Genomic DNA, 20,128 nt, shown 5'->3' with positions numbered 1-20,128 from the left:
CTATACTTGAGGGTGAAGTTCTTTATTCAAATGATTTTTTGTTTTTTTTTCTTTTTTTATTGGTTGTTCAATCAAATGATTTTCATAAACTGAAATATTGTAGTGTTTCTTCCCTATGGTAAGTGCCATAGGAAAGGTCCAGGAAGGATTATACATTTAAGACAAAAGGGTACTTACAACTAGAGAGTGTTTCAGGTAAGGCCACCTCCCCAGGAATCTTTGCTTTTCTCTCTACCTGAAATTAATAAATTTTCCTTGGAAGTAATCCCTTTTTCTTCACCATTCTGATGGCAATTATTACTCTGTAAAAGGACTTTGTACTTAATTCCTTGGCAGTATACATTACATTTATAACTTTAGTTATATCAATCTCTTTGGGGATTAAGACCTATTCCTCACACCAAATAAAATGCTTTTAATATTATCAGACACCAAAATATTGAAGAAAAACAAGTGACTAAAAGGAAAGAGGAAGGTAAGGGGAAAATAAAAAAGACAAAGGAAATGGAAGGCAGAAGATGGAAGGGAGCAAAGCAGAGGTAGTGAAAGGGAAAAAATGATAACAATGACTAAAGATGCAGCCACTATATACAAAGAATTCATGATCTGGTACAGAAGGCATTTACATAATAATTATGACAATGTGTAATAAATGCTACAGAATAAAACATACCATAAACAGTATGTCCATAATGGGAGTACCTCCACCAATATATAAAAAGCCTGACTACTTCACTCCAGCTTCTCTAAAGGGTAACAACAATTACATTCACCCTATTTTTCATTATAATACAACATGAAATCACTAAAACCCAAAAAGCATGATAGCCTCCAATATTTGCACATTTTAATTTAAAAGTTACTATTTTAAGGAAAACCCAAGGCTGTGTGTTATGTGCAAATGTGCTTTAATTATATTCAGGAGGGGACTCCTTCCCTAAAGGAAGTACAAGTTCCAACAAAAATGAGGCCAAAGTCAGAGTATCCAAAGGTGGCTGGCCATTGCTGCGCCTTTTCACCTTCCCTATTGCAAAAATTAACAAAGGTGTGACTCTCCAAAATACTGTTGGAAAAATGTAGAATAACTTCCTGCGATAATCTGACATTACTTTACTTTTCCAAGTAAGAAGAAAGGCTAGGGTTAATTAAGATTACAAAACATGTAGCCATCTTTAGAGATTAAGTCATTTCATTCTATAAAAAGCAAATGAGGAAAGCAAAAAAGCCAACAAAAAATAGGATCAAGGATAGTAACACTATTCTTCAAAAAAAGTATTACAAAACTTGAAACTTGTTATGGAAAGATAACATATATTCTATATTATACTCAATCACAACTAAAACTGTTACCAAAATTCATTCACTTGAATTTTAAATCATAAACACAGGCAAAACTTTTATCAAAATAGAAAATAAAGCTCTATTCAAGATTTTGACTTATAGAATATCAGGTTTTCATAATATTGTTCTCAGATAGTCTATTTATTTGTTAAATGAGGAGCCAAGTCCAATCCTACTTCTAAGGTTTTATTATCTATATACATACTTAGTAATCATTAATTGAAAGTCAGCTGTGCACAGGCAATATACTAAACCTTGGGAAAAAAAGGAAAATAAACTATCGAGGCTTATAAACTGCCATATACTATCATATGCCAAAAAACTAAATGCTATAAGTAATAAGTGCTTCATCTACAAGACAATGGGCCAACACCACAGGTCTTTGAAAATCTTGAGCAATAGAATGTGGTTACAAGAAGAGTTAGAGTTAGGCCAGAAAAGAAGATCTCAATTTCCCTCCACAACAGTGTGTGAGAGGGAGGAAAAGTGGTTTCAGTCATCAAATTGTATAATGAAACAATAAGAATGCTGGAATGAGAATCAGGAATTGAGGGCTAGCCTAGACCCTAACAGAAATCAGCTGTTTCTTCTACATAATAAAAGGTCTGACACAATGACCACTAAACCCCACAACTACAAAATGTTCTATTACAAAAAGTTTCTCTCAAAGTTTACTTCACTCCAGGTAGTGAAGTCATCTGCAGAAAAGGCAAGCAAGAGTGACTGGGACTTGGCTTGAGCAGGAGATGTTTAGGACAAGTGAGAGAAGTGTATTAGCAAAATCAAGGTTAGACAATAATGAGAGTACAACAGGCTACTGCCAAAGTTGGAGAAAACACTTTCAGAATTACTATCCTAAGCTAAAAGTAAAAGCTACACAGCAGAAATAAATTAAAATTGCCACCAGCAGATCTGCATACTACTTCAAGTTAATGAATTCTATCTTAACATATATCAATACATTGAGATTTGGGGATAAGTTCTTTCTTTCTGTTTTTCTTTCCTTTCGTTGTTCTTTTTTTTAAAATGTTAAAACTAAGGATAACCACTGACAACTAAGATGGAGCAAGCTAGAAGCTAAATTTCCCCAGGCTTTTGCTACAATACAATCAAAACTACACATACTTATCCATGTGAAGAGATTTAAAAATAAGAATATTAATACATTACTAATAAATAATCAAAACAATAATTAGAAAGATAAACATCAACTATTATAGACATAAGAATAATTAAGACTGCCATCAGGAGGAGGAAAAAAAAGGCAAAATAATACAGCATACATTCCTACCTGGTTGCTTGGATCTAGACCAGCATAAGAATTTCTTGAACTGCAACCAACTGGAGGTGTGGCCTCGCGAATGAATTCAGACATTTCAATCCCTCCACCAGGATCACTATGCAAGAAAAAAATTAGAAAGAGAGAATAACTATCATTATTCTGACACCAATTATTTTATTTTTGTTTAAGTTATATCTTTTTCTATAAAACTAAGAGGTTCTGAGTTTTAAGAGGGGAAAAAAAAAGTAAAGAGTGATCACCCTTCATTTATAAAAATTCCCCAAACAGGAACTATTTAATAACCACATCACTATTTGAAAATATTTTAAATTCTTTTACCCAAGCTGTCTATATCCAATCCAACATTAGAAACTGGCCTTAATTGCAATAATAGCATACTAAATATTTTATGATATGTGCCATAAAAATCACTCTAACAAAGAAATGATTGCCTGTTGTTTCCCAAGAACAAAGAGAAGTTAGTCAACTATAAAAATGGAAAGTAATCAGATAATCACATTAGCTGATGTCTCCACATGAGAAGTCTAAGCTGCATGACACAGTGATGAATGAACAAAACAAGAGTCATACTGGTTAAGCTCTATCTGCATTTTTAAAGTACAGAAATTAACAAGGATCTGATTGTTTTAAGAACTGGAAAGCTAAGATTTTAGATTTGCATATGTTGAGTTAGAAAGCACAAGTCAAAAAAATAAAATAAAATGATGCTGTGCAGTAACAAGTCTTAGAAAGTCCAAAGAGAAAAAAGTACTAGGATCAAAGAGCTGTGGCAAGTCATATAGAATACTTAGGGAAAATGGGAACTTCACAATTAGGGATGGAGAGAATCACACCAATTTCAAAAGTTTTAGAAATGTTAGTTTCCTCAGAACCGTTCTCTTAGAACAACTCATGATCCTGTTTTTTACCCAAAGGTTTTTTTTGCTCATTCTACCTTGCCATAAACAGAGTATCAATAATTTTTTTAGCTATTATTATCAGGATAAAATTTCTAGGATATAGGCTGGATATTACAGTGGATATAAACTACCTTGCCACCCAGGATCTAATTCAACCTCCTCATACACATAAAAAGAAATCCCAAATTCTCCTAGGGATTTGAATAATGTTGATCCTACCTCCTCATGTTTAGGGGCACACTCTACTGGATAAATTAAATCAGCATATCCCAGTCTTCTGATCACTGAGATTAGTTCTAGAATAAATATAAACCCCAACTCAGGCTAGTATCAATCAGTCAGGAATGTTCTATTGTTGACAGAGAAAATTTCTCTACATCTACAAGCCTTGATGCGATATAAAGCCTGGAGCTGCTGCAACCATCTTACAACCATGAGGTAGAATTTAACTAACAGCAAAGAGCAGAGCCTGGCTAAAAAAGAAGCAGTGTCATGACTGTTTGAAACTCTGCATCCTGACATATCTGAAGATATCCCTTACATATAGACTTTTCAGTAACATGTACCATAAATTCCCTTAAGCCTGTTTGGGTGGAGTATTCTGTTGCAATCAAAATATATAAGCTAAAAAGAATTTGTTTGCAAGCATACTTTTCATTAAAGTATTTATCAATATAGCAGTATAAATTACAGTGTTTTTATTATTAAATATCTCATACCTATAATGTCCCTGTTTGCTTAAAGGGTTCCTAATTCTGGGCATTTGACCATAGTCAGCTAGTTGACATCCAATAGTGAAAATCAGTTTTCTAATTTGCTATTCATTGATAAAAATAAGACACATTATGGCTGAGGTTATAGCTCAGTGGTAGAGCGCTTACCTAGCACTTTGACACACTGGGTTCGATCCTCAGCACCACGTAAAAAAATAAAATGAAGGTATAAAAAAAAATATTGGAACCTGGTTACAAAAGTTAATGGCCAGGAGCTGGGGTTGTGGCTCAGTGGTAGAGCATTCGCCTAGCACGGGCGAGGTCCTGGGTTCAATCCTCAGCACCACATATAAATAAATAAAATAAAGGTATTGTGTCCAACTGCATAATTAAAAAAAAAAGTTAATGGCCAATTCAGTGCAAAACTGCTCATGTATTGTAAGAAAAGTGGAATATGTTCAAGTTTTTAGCTGTGAGGTATTAACTCATAAGGTTCTAAATTGAACAAAACTTAAAGGTGTACATGAGGCAGCTGCTACCACACTGAGTTAGTTAGTGATGAGAAAGAACCAGCAATGTTACTCCAATTTCTGCAGGAATGCTTCCTCTAAATCAGACCCAAAGAAAACAGAAGACGGAAGTCACAGTAAAGACCGAAAGATAAAATACTCAGTACCACAGAAAGAATAGAAAGCCCTCATCTTGCCTTGTTTCATTTTGTTGATGTATAACTCACATATAATTCACTAATTTAAATTGTACAATTCAAGGGTTTTTAGTATCTTCATTAAGTTATGAGATCATCACCATAGTTAACTTTAGAACATTCTATAATTTTATCACTTCTAAAACAAATTCCTTTAGTTATTATTCCTCTACTCTTTCCATCCTCCCTAGGCAACCACTAATCTAATTTCTGTCTCTATAGATTTGCCCATTCTGGATATCATCATATCAATGGAATTACATAGTATATAATTTTTCATGACTGGCTTAGGTTAGTAAGGAATTTAAACATTTCAAGGTTCATTCACATTGCAGCATATATCAGCACTTTGTTTCTTTTTATGTCAAAGTCACATTTTACTGTATGAGTAGACCATATTTTGTTTATCCAGTCACAGGGTGGACAGTCCTACCCACTTTCATACTTCACTTCTGAGAACAAATCCAAGTGATTACAATGCAAATGTGAAGTTATTATTAATAACAAACAAAATTAAGTATTTGCTAGTTGCTTAATATATCCCAGTGACAGGAGATCCTACTCTATTTGTGCTTTCTGATTAAAAAGTCTTTCCTAAAATCCAAATATAAGTACTATTATCTTCATTTTACAAATGAAAAAACTGAACACTACAGATGTAAAATTGCCTCTGGTCTCAGAGGAGTGAACAACATAAACTGGGTCACTGGCATATGAGGGTCAAGTGGCAAGGGAGGGTACAAATAATACTCAGCACTCGATAGTGTGTTAATATATCTGTATTCCTTCCTTCCTTTCCTTCCCTGCCTTCCTCCACACACCTGAATATGGTTACTTATAATCAATAGACACACTAAAATAAGGTTTCAATAGCAGATCTATAAAACTCTAAGCCCCTGCTCTTTCTAAGAAATCATGCTGCTCTTCAACATACTTATAAGTTCTCTCTCAAGGTCAAAACTAAAAAGTAACACCATTATCTAGAATAGACAGAATAGAGATTTGGGGGTGAGGGGGGCATACCGGGGATTGAACTTCAAGGCAATCGCCCACTGAGCCACATGCCCAGCTCTATTTTGTATTTTATTTAGAGACAGGGTCTCACTGAGTTGCTTAGCGCCTCGCTTTTTGCTGAGTCTGGCTTTGAACTTCTGATCCTCCTGTCTCAGCCTCCCAAGCCACTGGGATTACAGGCGTGCACCAAACCGCACCTGCCAGAATAGAGATCTCAACTTCAGCCCTACTCAGGACACATAATCCTTGACTGTTGAGGACTGACTGTGCATTGTAGGATGGCTAGCAGCATCCCTGGCCTTTACCCTACAGATGCCAAAGGCATCCCCCAGTAGTGACAACTGAATATGTCTCCAAACATTGTCAAAGGTCTCCTGAAGGGTAAAATCACCCCCAGGTCAGGTACGATGATCTAGAACTAACACTGGTCAATGGTCAACTTTGAAAAACAGGGGGTATGAGTATTAAAACAACAAAAATGATTAAGGGAAAAAATGGACAGCTCTTTTATTTTTTAAAAAAATCCTCCAGCAAAATTTCTATACTCCACTCTTCTCTACAAATGCAGAAGCAGAACTTTCAGTCACACTATAGAGATTCTAAGTATAGCTAAACACATAAAATGACTGAGTAAGATTTTTCTTTTATTAGCAAGACTTGCAGGTTTTTAGAAATGGAGATTTCAGCACATACCTGGAAAGTATGGTAGTTTACAATTCTCACAGAAGCAAAGTGGTCTACTGCAGTAAGCAATACACCAAATTCAGGGAATCTCTACCTTTATGCCTTAATTTCCCCATCTGTTAAAAAAGAAAAAACCAGGTACAGGGAAAGGCAGAAAAGTAGAAGGGGTCTAATCTGAATTACAGAGGAAATTTTACAAACTAATTTGTTTATTATTAGTATCATATTAATTGCTATGTACAGACTTTGATCAGAAACTTCACAGTACCATTACAGTACTAAATTTACAAATCTAATCTAGATTATAATGATGCATATGAAGTATGAATAGATAAAACAAAGTCCCTAAACAGAATAAATCTCCCTCAGAAAACTCAGCCTAAAATTCAGCTTCATATAATTTAAATGAATCTTTGGTTTACAAGGCATTGTTATATTACAAGCATTGCTGCCATGAGAAAAGAGAAAATGCTTGTTTCCTCAAATATTTGCATTCAAATTCTTAAATTCAATTGCTGACTTTCTCTTCTGAAGCATTAAAAATGTAACAGAAACAGTCTCTGATTCTGTCAATAAGATAGAGACTTAAGCACTTTTGAACTGCAGTACTACATAAGAGAAGCCAATGAAAACTAAGGCTCACAAAAATCCTACTGTATTCATTCATTCACAGAACAGACTGACAGCTGTACTGTACCAAGCACTGTAAGAGGCTCTAAATATGAAAATACACATTTTCCTGCACATTACTTTTCCTCAGAACAGAATCTGAGATTCACAAGTGGTCAGATGAGGAAAAGAGGTCAAAAACAAAAATTATAGCCAAGATCTTCCTTTAATAGTGAAGCTTAAAAACATCCTATTTAAGAGTAGGGAAAAAAATAAGGATATACACCAATACCATTTCTATTTTATCAGAAGCTAGAAGCCATGGCCAACCAAAAAATAGAATGAGTATAAGGACTAGAAGGGGAAAATTAAAAGAGTCATCATTTGTAGAAAAATCAAGAAATAACCTATAATGTATCATCATTAATAAGAAAGTTATGAAGGTTGTTGGATACAAATTAAACCGTTACATTTAAGGGAGAAAAAACAGAAAATGCAATTTAAAGAAAATTAAAAAGAAGGAAGAAACTATAGAATAACAATCAATTTCTGTTTAATAAAACAAATTACAAAATTTTACTAAAGAAAATTTTTAAAGACAAATTGAGAGATTAAATATATTAAAGATAGAAATACTTGGCAAAGAAATCTCTATTTTCAAAGCAATTCGAATAAAAATACCAAGTTCTTACAGATATTTCTTGATAAACTCTAAGGTTTATATCAAATAGCAAAGAGTGAAAAATAGCCAAGTCACTCTTGAAAAAGAACAGGGTAGAAGTTTGCCCCACCAGCCATCAAGAGCCATGCTATAAAGCTACAGTAATTAGAACAGTGTGGTTAAGGCAAGGCATAGACAACCAGGTTAACCAAATAGAAAAGAGAGCCCTAAAACACACCACCACATAAGGAAACTTATGTTCATGACAGCAAATACTGCAGGTTTCTAAGGAAAAGACAGCCCTCTTAACAAACAGGTAAATTAATCATTCATAAAGAAAAAGTAACTGAATCCCTATGTGACACTAAAATAATTTCAGCTATCTCTAAAATAATTTCAGAGAGAACTGAAATGTGAAAATAAAAGAAACATGAAACTTTAAAAAGTCAATACTGAAGAATATCTTTTCATATCTCTATATAGGAAATAATCTCCTAAAAAACAAAAATGCTCATTTTTAAAAATGATAAATTATATTTTATTAAATTTAAGAATACATGATAATCAAAAGAAAGCAAAATTGAAAGTCACAAACTGGGAGACGTCTATAATGTACATAACTAATAAAGAAGCATAAACATTTTTAAAATTTCTACTTATTAATAAGAAAAAACTACGAAGAAAAATTAAACAAGACATAAATGGACACGGGAAAGAAGAGAAAACCTAAGTGGAACCTATATATAAAATAAGATGCTCGACCTCATTAATAATCAGAAAGGTTAACTAAAAGTTACAGTGAGACATATTTTACACTCACATGAATGGCAAATGTTAAAAGTCTGCCAATATCAAATACTGATGAGACTGGAATAAGGAACTTTCACATATTACTAGAGTATAAATTGGTAAAAATCATTTCGGTAAACAGCTTGGAATTACCTACTAAAATTAAACAAGAAAATGCTCTACAAATTGCCTTATGTAAACTAGATATACACATGTATACTAGAAGTCATGTACAATAATGTGCTATCAGAGCAAAAATTGGAAATAATCTGAATAACTATCAGCAGAAGAATGGACAAAGATTGTAATCTATTCCTATAGCAAGAGGCTACATGGCAGTGAATATGAATAAATCATAGGCATAAGCCTTAACATGAGTGAATCAATAATACAAAACATACCATACCCAAAAAGTCCCTCACCCAGAAACATACATTGTATGATTCTCTTTAGAAGATCCTAAAGCAGACAAAATAAATATTTCATATGTTTAGGGATAGCTACAAAGATTGTATTACAGTAAAGGAAATCAAGGGAATTATTCACCCAAAAAAAAACAAGATTATGGTCCCTCTTAAAGAGAAGAGTGGAATGAAATGGGAAAGAAATGCATAGAGCTTCTATGGTGTTTGTATACTCCCTGTTTCTTATGCTGTACAGTGGGCAATTCATTTCATTTGACTATTTTTCTCTAAATTATACATATATTTGATATATTCTTTGGAATACATATATTTCACAATAAATACTTCTAAACTAAAAGAAACAGAAAAGTAACTCATTAATAGAAGCAATTAAAAACATATATACACATATACCCATATACATAAAATCCCGAAAAAATTGGAACAATTATGCAGAGGAAAGCTTAAGTAACTTCTCTAATATTTTATAATTGAGAATGATTCAAGCTCAGTTGACATAAAAGTAATACGTGGCATACAAAAAAAATTATGATAGAAACTGAGTAAAAGTACTTAGCACATAGGACAAACAGTTAAAATCCATCGTAAATATATATCTCTCCAAACCAACAGTTAAAAAAAAAAAAGAACAGAAAAATAAACAAGCCCCCAAAAAATATATATGACAAAAACACAAGAAAAATGCCCCTATTTTGCTAGTAATCCAAAAGCAGAAATATTAAACACTGAGGGTTTTATCAGTGTTTTATAAAAATACTAACCCAGTATTTGTCAAAGGTTTAAAAGAGAAGGGGGTGGGGGAGATCCTCAAACTGCAGATCATGATAGTTAAACAGCAAATCTTTGGAATTTGGCAATATGTATTAGAAAGCTTAGAAATGTATGTAGCCACCAGGTACGGTGGTGTACACCAGTAATCCCAGCAGCTCAGGAGGCTCTCAAGTTCAAAGCCAGACTCAACAAAAGTGAGGTGCTAAAAGCAACTCAGCAAAATAAAATACAAAATAGGTTTGGGGATGTGGCTCAGTGGTTAGTGCCCCTGAATTCAATCCTGTACCAAAAAAAAAAAAAAAAACTGTAGCCTTTCCAGTAACTATACCTCTGATAAATCATGGCAAAACATTTAATCATTTAAAATTTCAGGATCATAGTGATCTTTCTAACACTGAAATTTATATATGAAAATAACTAAAAATAGGATAGGTAAATTATTATACATCCACACAAGGAAATACTATGCATCAGTAAAAATAATACCACAGAAATTTTGTTTTCATTACTTCAAATATTAGCCAAGGAATAATCAGTGCCAGAAACTGATTTTAAGGCCTGGAAATATAATAGTTTTTAAAAAAAGGTCCCTGATTTCAAGAAGTTTATAAATGCAATTCAGATAATTTGAGGTAGTGATTAAGACAATGAATAAAATCATTACAAAAGTAAAATACCTGCACAATGAACAAATGTGGCAATCATATAGGAATGAGGAAAAATATAACTGAAAAGATATAAAGTCTTTTAATGCACTAGAAAAATAAAGAAATATTACATGCCTTAATAGGAGCATCCACCTTTCATTATATTATTTATACTGTAATATCTGAAATAGCTCATTATTATATGCCAAGTGGACATACAGCATAGTGGATAAAATAATAGATTCCAGAACTTGAGTGCTTGAATTATTTGATCTTTCTCACTTTGGTTTCCACGTCTATAAGTTAGGAATAAAACAGCATCTACCTCACAGAATCATTTAGAGGACTGAATGAGCTTAATATATGTCAGATGTTCACATAGGAACTGCTTGTTTTTAAGCTTTATATTAGCAGCATTTATTTTTTCCATAAGAACACAAGAAACTTTTGACCATAAACAAAGTAGATTTCTCTTCAAAAAGAAAAAGCTAGCAGAGCCAAGGAAATATGTTACAATGTGGCTGTGAGCAATCCTTTAGCTGGGATAGGAAGGGAAAGTTTCCAAGGCAACATCTATCTAAACTTGAACCCTAAAAAGTCAGTCTTCTGAAGACTGAGGAAAGAACAACTAAATTTCAAAGGTTAAAATATAAAATTGAAGCTGGGCCTATAGCTCAGTGGTAAAGCACTTCCCTGGCATTTGCAAGGCCCTGAGTTCAATCCCCAACACTGCAAAAAAGAAGAACAAGAAGAATATAAAATTGAAATTGGAGTCACATAATGTGACTCCAACTGAAATTTTTATTTACAATAAAGTGAAACGTGCAGATAATGTCAAGTAAAACATCACAATGTATTTAAGATATACATACATTTCATTTATACATGTAAGTTTTTTAAATGATGAGATTTATAAGTTATGCTTTGAAATTATTTCTTCAAGCTGTGTTACCTTGGTTTTGGGTGTTGGTATGAGTAACTATTATGTGGTAAACTATTTTTCTAACCTCTTCAGAAATAAGGCCAATGATATTGATTTAATCCCCCAAACATGCCAGTTAGCTTTGCTCTATTCTAATATTACAATGTGCCCTGGGCATTATACCTTTAATGGTAAGATCTAATACTGCCTTCAAACCATATAAAGACACAGATACAACACAGTAATTTCATCATTACACACACACCACAATTTATGTTGTTACAAACTGAGCAACATGGGTTTTCTTACCTAGGTCCATTGCTGTCTTTTCTCCTGGTTGAACAGTTGCCTTGTTCAGCTTTGGCTCGCTGATCTGTGAGCTCATTTGCACTCCTATCTACAATTTCTCCAGCATCCAGTGCTCGGTGTAGTCGATAGTTGACCATCTTCAGAACAATGAAAACAGCAGCTACCACGGGACAATAAACTGCTACTATAATCATGGAAGAAGGAAGGGCCTTTAAGAGAAAGGAAATGAAGATAAGCATTTTAGAATGTTTTGCATTTTACTCAAAGAAATCTATATCTAAAATAATAAACACATATTTACGTACAAAACAATTAAGTTACTAGCTCTTAATTGCAAAGGTGGAAGTCCACAGTGCCCAATACAGAAGCCCTACATGTGGTTAGTGAGCACCTGAAATGTGGTTTAGTTTGAATTGATGTCCCATAAGAAAAAAAAATAATAACAATGGATTTCAAAGACAGTATGAAAAAGAAATGTAAAATATTTCAATTCTTACACTGATCACATGTTGAAATAACAGCATACTCAGTTAAGCAAAACATTATTGAAATTAATTTTCACCTGTTTCTTGTCACTATTATTACTACACAACTTTAAATTACCTATGTGGTTCACATTACATTTTTGGCAAAATGCTTTAAATACAATTGGAGAGCTAAGGTATCCCATTATATGTGAGTAACTCAGGGTTGTGATCCAAATACAATCTCTGTTTACATGTTCTGTTTAACTTCTTTTGTAGGATACAGTCTCTTTATGTTCCAGAAAACTGGAACGTAAACTGTCAGGACAATGACCTTGGAACTCTGACTGTAAAATCAGGTAAGACATGGGAGATACACAATATCCAATTTATTCTAAAGTATTTAAATGCTTAAAATATTCAAAAAATGCCTGCCTGCCAAATTAAAAAATAAATAATTAAAAAAATAATCAAGCAGTAAATAAATTGAAATAAATCAGTCACGTATACTAGGTGTAGGGAGTGTAGACCTTCATAATTGAAGATTATGTGGAACCTGAATACCAGGATGGCAAGCTCAGAAACCACCCCACTCCACAGTCCTCAGAGTTGCTGTTGGCAGAAAGTATAAAACTAGGTTCAACATATCCCCACTTTCATAAGGAAAAAAATCATTCTGGATGTCTGTATCTCCAGAACCCATATTTTTGTAAGAGTCAACCTGAGCCATCTGATAATGTGACTCCAAAATGGCTTGGAAACTGCCAAGATGATGAAATTGAAAAGTTCTTGATGAACCAGACAAATTTATAATACAGATAGGAAAAATAATTTTTTTAATAATTTAAGAAGAAAAGAGTGTCAAGTTGTAATTAGGATGAAAAAGAGATTAAATATCAGATTTAGAAAAATTAAGTACTTAGAAAATTTTGTCAGATGATTTAATTACTTAAAAATAAATGCTCAGCCAGGTGTGGTGACACACACCTGTAATCCCAGCGACTAGGGAGGCTAAGGCAGGAGAATGGCAAGGTCAAAGCCAGCCTCAGCAAAAGCATGGAGCTAATAAGCAATTCAATAAGCCCCTGTTTCTAAATAAAATACAAAATAGGGCAGGGAATGTGGCTCAGTGATTGGGTGCCCCTGAGTTCAATCCCCGGTACCCAATAAATAAATAAATGCTCAATTTATAGTTTCAATTTAAGTTAAAGGGATCTTAAGCTAGAAAAAAATAAATTTCTTAAAATGCTCATTCAAATGTGTTATAATTGAGTTTAAAATTCTTAGTTGTTTAATTTAAAACTTTAATAAATCTAATATTCGGTATAAAATTCAAAAGTGCCCTGAATAATCTTTTCTGGGCAAAATGGCCATCCTCAAAAACACACACACACACACACACACACACACACACACACACACAATGTGATACACACAAAAATATATACCACTTGGAGAATTAACAAAACTTCTCTTGTGATGTTGGTTTCTATCTAAAATGTTCTCATAAAACTAGAATTCTTGAAGATCCAGGAAACTAAGATCTACTATTTGAATGACTTAGCCAAGATTACCCATCTTGATAATAAGGGAGGTTATATCCCTATTTCACTACCTGTTATATACCACATTGCTGATACCATTTTCAAGTGTAAAGTGCCAATGAAAAAACAAGAGTTTCATCCTTATTTACCATCATTCATATTAAGGTAAAAACAACTGATTATATTATTAAGCAGATAGAAAGGAAATAAGCCCAACATTATTAATCAATGTTAGACAAACTCAATGAAAACATTAACAGTCCCTCCCAATGAGAAAAGATAAAACTGAGTATTTAACATTAAATAGTTAGTCTACAGTATTTGCCTCTACACACACACACACACACACACACACACACAAAAGCAAAGATTATGAACATTTAAAACAGATTTAAATAAACTCACTTCCTACTGTGAGACTGCTAAGAATATTGGATAATTGAGTACAACAAACACTGAAATATAAGAATTTATCAATGAAGTAAAATTCCTTTCTTAAAAACACTGTATAATGAAAAGACTATAAACAAAGTGATTCTTTTTTCCCCAAATGTAATTTAAGTGACCATTACATACCAGGAACCAGTATCAAATGAATAACACATATTTTCTACTCAAATTACAAAAACTGCCCATTTAATTTACACTATGTAGTTTGAACATAAAAGCCCTGCCAGTGGTAAACTCCAACATTTCGAGGACAGTTGTACTCAAATAGCTTCACTCTTCCCTAAGTGTACAGACTCACAGGCTGCTTAAACCTCCTGTCTACTCCACCTGCATTACCACCTTAAGCTCTCAGCTGACTCTGAGATAGCTGACAACACTCGCATCACATCTTAAAAGATTATCAACCTTCCCTGTAATTACAATTCACTAATATTACAGGAAAATTGCAAGCAGTGTCTGCCTTTGCAGGATGTTTCATTAGTCCTCTAAAATCAAACACCAAAACCTAGAAACTAGCTAATTCACCTGTTCCTCAGGTTTATGGATTATATATACATTGACTTAATTTCTGTTCTATAACAAACGATACTTTAGAAAGTGTTACTAACATTTCCAAAAGAACACTTTTCATCTTAGGTTATATGATTGTAAATGTTATCTTCAAATTAATGCTGATATAACTAAGCACATTAACAGTCCCTAGGTAATAAAAGCTAATATGTTTTATCATGAGATACAAGTCTATCTACAGGTATAAACCTGTACTGCTTGAACAGGGAGATTGGCTGTACTCCTTTCCTAGGATACTATCAGCAGTGGACAGTAGAGACGGAAAGCTGCAGAGCAGCTGGTATAATACTGATGGACAAACAAGGCATTCATTAAATAACTATAAAGGTCACAACTCTAGAAGCACAAGATAAAGATGCAGAATCATCCTGGGCTTCAGACAGTTTTCCTATATATCTTAATATGTAAACATATTATATATCTTAAGCATCAGAACATTACAGAACTTAAAAGGTAATAAAATTAAAGCAGACAAGCTAGATGTTTTCAAATTCTATTATGCCATAATTAGTTAGCTTCTTATTTTGAGACTCACTTATTGTGAAGCAATACTCAGCACTTCAGTCAGAAATCAGTGATCGATAACTTAAAAGAATGGCAGGCATATTATTTACAATTGAGATCAAGGCTGGGAAATTAAAACAAAAAATTTTAAACAAATATCTTAAAATGTCATCATTAATGCAAGTCATCTTGTATGTTTATTTGGGGGGTTTCCACTATTACAACTCCCTCATTATTTAAGGCATTGTTTATAAAACATTTTGGCATTACATACTAAGTATGCAAGAAAATGTGAACTGGGGCTGGGGAAGTGGCTCAAATGGTAGCACGCTTGCCTAGCATGCATAAGGCACTGGGTTCGATTCTCAGCACCACATAAAAACAAAATAAAGATATTGTGTCCACCTAAAACTAAAAAATAAATATTAAAAAAAAGAAAATGAGAACTATGTATTTTAGGTAAAAAGTTATCATATTTAAATTTTTTAAACTGGAAGATGGATTAAAGACTTTAATTTCAACAGCAAAACTAATAAAACTTTAAAAGAACGTCTTTATGACCTTTTCATTAGATTTATTAAAAATGACTCTCAAAGAATATACTAGAAAAGGACTATGAATTAAAATTAAGAACTTCTGTTCATTGAGAGACACTGTGAGAAGACAAGCCTCAACTAGAAGACACATTAAAACAAGTATTATTATGTGAATGTGTGAATATTTATATACACACAATATATATACATACACAATATATATACACACATATATGCATGTCCATGTATGTGTATTCGTGACATATAAAGAACTCCTACAAAAACAATAACAATGAAACTAACTATTTATTAGGAACAAAAGACTTTACCTAGAAAAGGAACTATAAATGACCAATTAATACAACACATGAAGCCTGGCAATGTGGCTCAGTCACAGAGCGTCTACCTAGCATGCTCAAGGTACTAGACTGAATACCTAGTTCTACAAATAAAAACAAAAGAAACACACACACACAGCCAGATAGAATGGCTTATGCCCAGTTATTCGGGACACTGAGGTAGGATTGCAAGTTTGAGGCCAGCGAGATACTTTCTCAAAGTAAATAAATAAAAGGGCTGGGGATGAAGTTTAGTGGTAGGGCATGCCTGGGTTCAAACCCCAGTACTGGAAGTAGGTAGGTAGGGGAATTAGGACCACACACATAATAAAGGTGTTCAACTTCACCTAATCAGACAGCCCACATCAATATACCACACAATGCTCATTTCTATGAGCAAATATTAGGAAATCTGATAAAATTAAGTATAGAGAACCAGAACTGTTAAAATATAAATTGATAGATACAAAGCCCAAGGCACAACAATTCCTCCTGCAAGTATAAAATTCAGATATAAATGCAATACTAGGAAACTTTTACAAAACATGAAAGGAAACCTCAATTCAAAAATCATCAGAAAAATGGAAAGTGGAGACTATGTTCCAACTTAATACATCAGTGAAAAACAACAGCTAACTGCAGCAACACAGATACACTGAATAAATACAACATATGCCAAAGATAAATTATGTTTCACTGTATTTTCTTGAGTTTTTAGATAATAAGTATTTCTTTACAATTAGGAAAAAAACTAAAATTTTAATAGTAATACAAAGGTTTTCATGAAAGAACATATTAGCTTTTATCTTTAACAAAAATCTATATTTACCTCAATGATAGGTTTAGTAATAGATTTGAGTTTCACATCAAGATAGTCTCTTACCTTCCTCCTTAATTGCAAGAAGCTCAAAAAAAAAAAAAAAAGAAAACTCTTAATTCTCAATTACACTGGGTATAGTCAGAAGTATTTGCATCAATCACATAGCATTATATATTCAGGTCAAATATAAAGTCAGAAAGCCTTCTTATTGAAAACTGGGTTAGATCTTTTTAACAAAATCATTCATCCTAAAAGTTAGATGGATAGAAATGCTAATTAAAACCACAAATCAAAACCACACCCCATTTAATAAGATAGCTACTATTAAAAAAACAAAGCAGTAGCAAGTATGTGGACAAACTGGTGGGACACTTGTGCACTGCTGGTGAGAACATAAAATGGTATGGCTCCTACGAAAACAGTTCAACAGTGGGCTGGGGATGTGGCTCAAGCGGTAGCGCGCTCGCCTGGCATGCGTGCGGCCCAGGTTCGATCCTCAGCACCACATACCAACAAAGATGTTGTGTCCACCGAGAACTGAAAAATAAATGTTAAAAATTCTCTCACTCTCTCTCTCCTCTCTCACTTTCTCTTTAAAAAAAAAAAGAAAAAAAAGAAAACAGTACAACAGTTCCTCAAAAAGTTAAAAATAGTTACCATATGATCTAACAATCTCAATAATGCATATATATCCAAAAAAAAAAAAAACCAAAAGCATGATCCCTATATCTGCCTACTCATGTACTTAACAGCATTATTTACATTTGGGTAGAAGCAACCAAAATGTTCATCAATGGATGAATGAACAAATTGTATACTCATGCAAGGGAATACTGTTTGGCCTTGAAAAATGAAAGAAATTTGTCATGTGCTACAACATGAATGAACTTGAAGATATTACACTAAGTGAAATAAGCCAGCCACAAAAAGACAACATACTTGATAAGTCCACTTATATGAAATATCTAAAGCAATCAAAGTCACAGAAACAAAGTAGAAGGTGGTTGCCAGGAGCTGGTTAAGAGCAGGGGTAGTAAAGGGAAAAAAGGAGTTGTTTTTTAATGGGTATAAAGTTTCAATTTTGCAAGATGAAGAAATTCTGGTCATCTACTATGCAATAATGAACTATATTTAATACCACTGAATGGTAGAGTAGCCTCTCCGTATCAATGGGAGAGATATATTCCAAGGTCCCCCAGTGGATGGATGCCTCAAACTGTGAATAGTACCAAACCCTTTGTGTACTTTTATACATGCATAGATATATAAAACTTAATTTAAAATTAGACATAGTGTAGATTTAATAATAATTTATAAATTTCAGCAACCTCAGCATTTGACTTTTTTCCTTTAATTCAAAAAGTCTCACCTTTTTTACTTAAAGGAAGCATTTTACAACAGCATGTTTGGTCTATATTAAGTGCCAACACCACTACTCTGGAACTTTGGGCCCATTAAGTTAAAAAAAATCAGGTTACTTGAACACAACTGTAACATTGAACAAACTGAAATACTGTGGAACTGATAATTAAGAAGGCCACTAAGTCACTAAGGTATAAGTAGTGTACGTAGCATGGATATGCTGGACATAGGGATGAAAGCATGAACTCAGAATAGTCTCTATTTAAAACTTATTTCTGGAGCTTTCCATTTAATATTTTCAGATAGCAGCTGACCACAGGTAACTGAGACTGTTTAAAGTACAATCAAAGACATGGGGAGGGGAACTACTATACACTTAAAAATGGCTCAGATATTTTTTAAAAGATAAAATATTAATATAAAAATTTAAGAGGAAATTTTGCTATGTGTTTTTCAACACAATTAAAAAAAAAAAAAGCTGAACAGATGAATAGTTTCTCTGTTCTCCAGTAAGGAAAGGAAATGAAATGCTGAAAAACAAACTGAATCATTTAGAACACAATTTAATTCTGACAATGTATCCCAACAAACAACTGGAATATTTTAATTTAGGAATGACAGGTTCCAGATATTCAAGATGCCAAATACATTCTGATGAGACCCGTGAAGAAGCTATTTGAAATCAAATATTTGGAATCACTAAAATGTTCAAACTAGAATTATCACAGTCATAAGATAACTTTATCTTTTATTTCATTTCAAAAAGTCAAGTGAATGATTCCCCACTATGATTACCACTCTGCATGGTAGAAATAGACTTTTACCTGATGCTCCTTTCCTTGTTCAGCCAAGTAAAAACATATGATCACTATCTATGCTTTGTTTTGGATTCATAATTTTCCTTATTTCCACGGACTCAACATCTAGAAATATACTGCTGCCAAAAGACTAGTTCCTGGGGCTGGGATTGTGGCTCAGCGGTAGAGTGATCGCCTCACACTTGTGGGACCCTGGATTCTATCCTCAGTACCACATAAAAATAAAATAAGTGAAATAAAGGTATTGTGTCCAACTATAACCAAAAAATTAAATATTTTTTAAAAACTATTTTTTAAAACAGACTATTTCCTCAACATATTTATAGGTATTCTCTATCCATTAAATTGATCTTAATGCACCTTTTACATTCTAGGTTACAAAGTGGTTTACCACTGAATCAAACAGTATCAACTAACATCTAATACTTATTATCATGTGCAATGCATATTTCTAAGAGCTTGATATATAATAACTTATTTAACCATCACAATCACCTAATGAAGTTGGTTCTATCATTCTCCCTATTGTAGAGATGAAGACAATGAGACAAAGAGAGGTAAGTGAACTTAGTCTCAAAAAGAGATACTAAGTAGTAGTTTGGTTCCAGAGTCAGGAGTTAGCAAACTTTTTTGTTGTTGTTGACAGATAATAACTTCACATCTTTATGAGGTACAATGTGGTGTCTGGATACATTTTTACACTGTGTATTTATCAAGATATTCAAGATTATCCATCATCTCAAACATTTATCATTTCTTTCTAATGAAAATATTCAAAATCCTCCCCTTTGTCTACTTTGGGTTAGATGAGGCACACTGTAAACTAGAATCACCTTCTGTGTAATAAAACACTCCCACTTATTCCTCCTAGGTGGCTGTGACTTTGCATCCATCAGCAAACTCTTTTGATATAAAGCCCAACAACAAGC

The 20,128-nt window shown here is 33.2% G+C and overlaps 1 protein-coding gene across 8 annotated transcripts in view; it reads right to left on the bottom strand.

Moving 5' to 3' along the window:
- Positions 1-20,128, bottom strand: part of Pcnx1 (pecanex 1) — a 147,729-nt gene that overhangs the window by 113,287 nt on the left and 14,314 nt on the right. For 7 of the 8 annotated variants that reach the window (XM_078050438.1, XM_078050440.1, XM_078050441.1 and 4 more), the window contains exons 2-3: positions 11,794-12,002; positions 2,633-2,738 (exon numbers count right to left, since the gene is read on the bottom strand). In XM_078050438.1, the coding sequence (XP_077906564.1) occupies positions 2,633-2,738; positions 11,794-12,002 (315 nt within the window). Of the gene's footprint in view, positions 1-2,632; positions 2,739-6,669; positions 6,779-11,793; positions 12,003-20,128 lie in introns of those variants that run through there. The other variant, XM_021723730.3, reaches the window with a different exon arrangement.

The sequence above is a fragment of the Ictidomys tridecemlineatus genome, chromosome 5 (genome assembly GCF_052094955.1).
Source record: "Ictidomys tridecemlineatus isolate mIctTri1 chromosome 5, mIctTri1.hap1, whole genome shotgun sequence".
Lineage (NCBI taxonomy): Eukaryota > Metazoa > Chordata > Mammalia > Rodentia > Sciuridae > Ictidomys > Ictidomys tridecemlineatus.
This window is presented reverse-complemented; position numbering and strand designations above follow the sequence as displayed.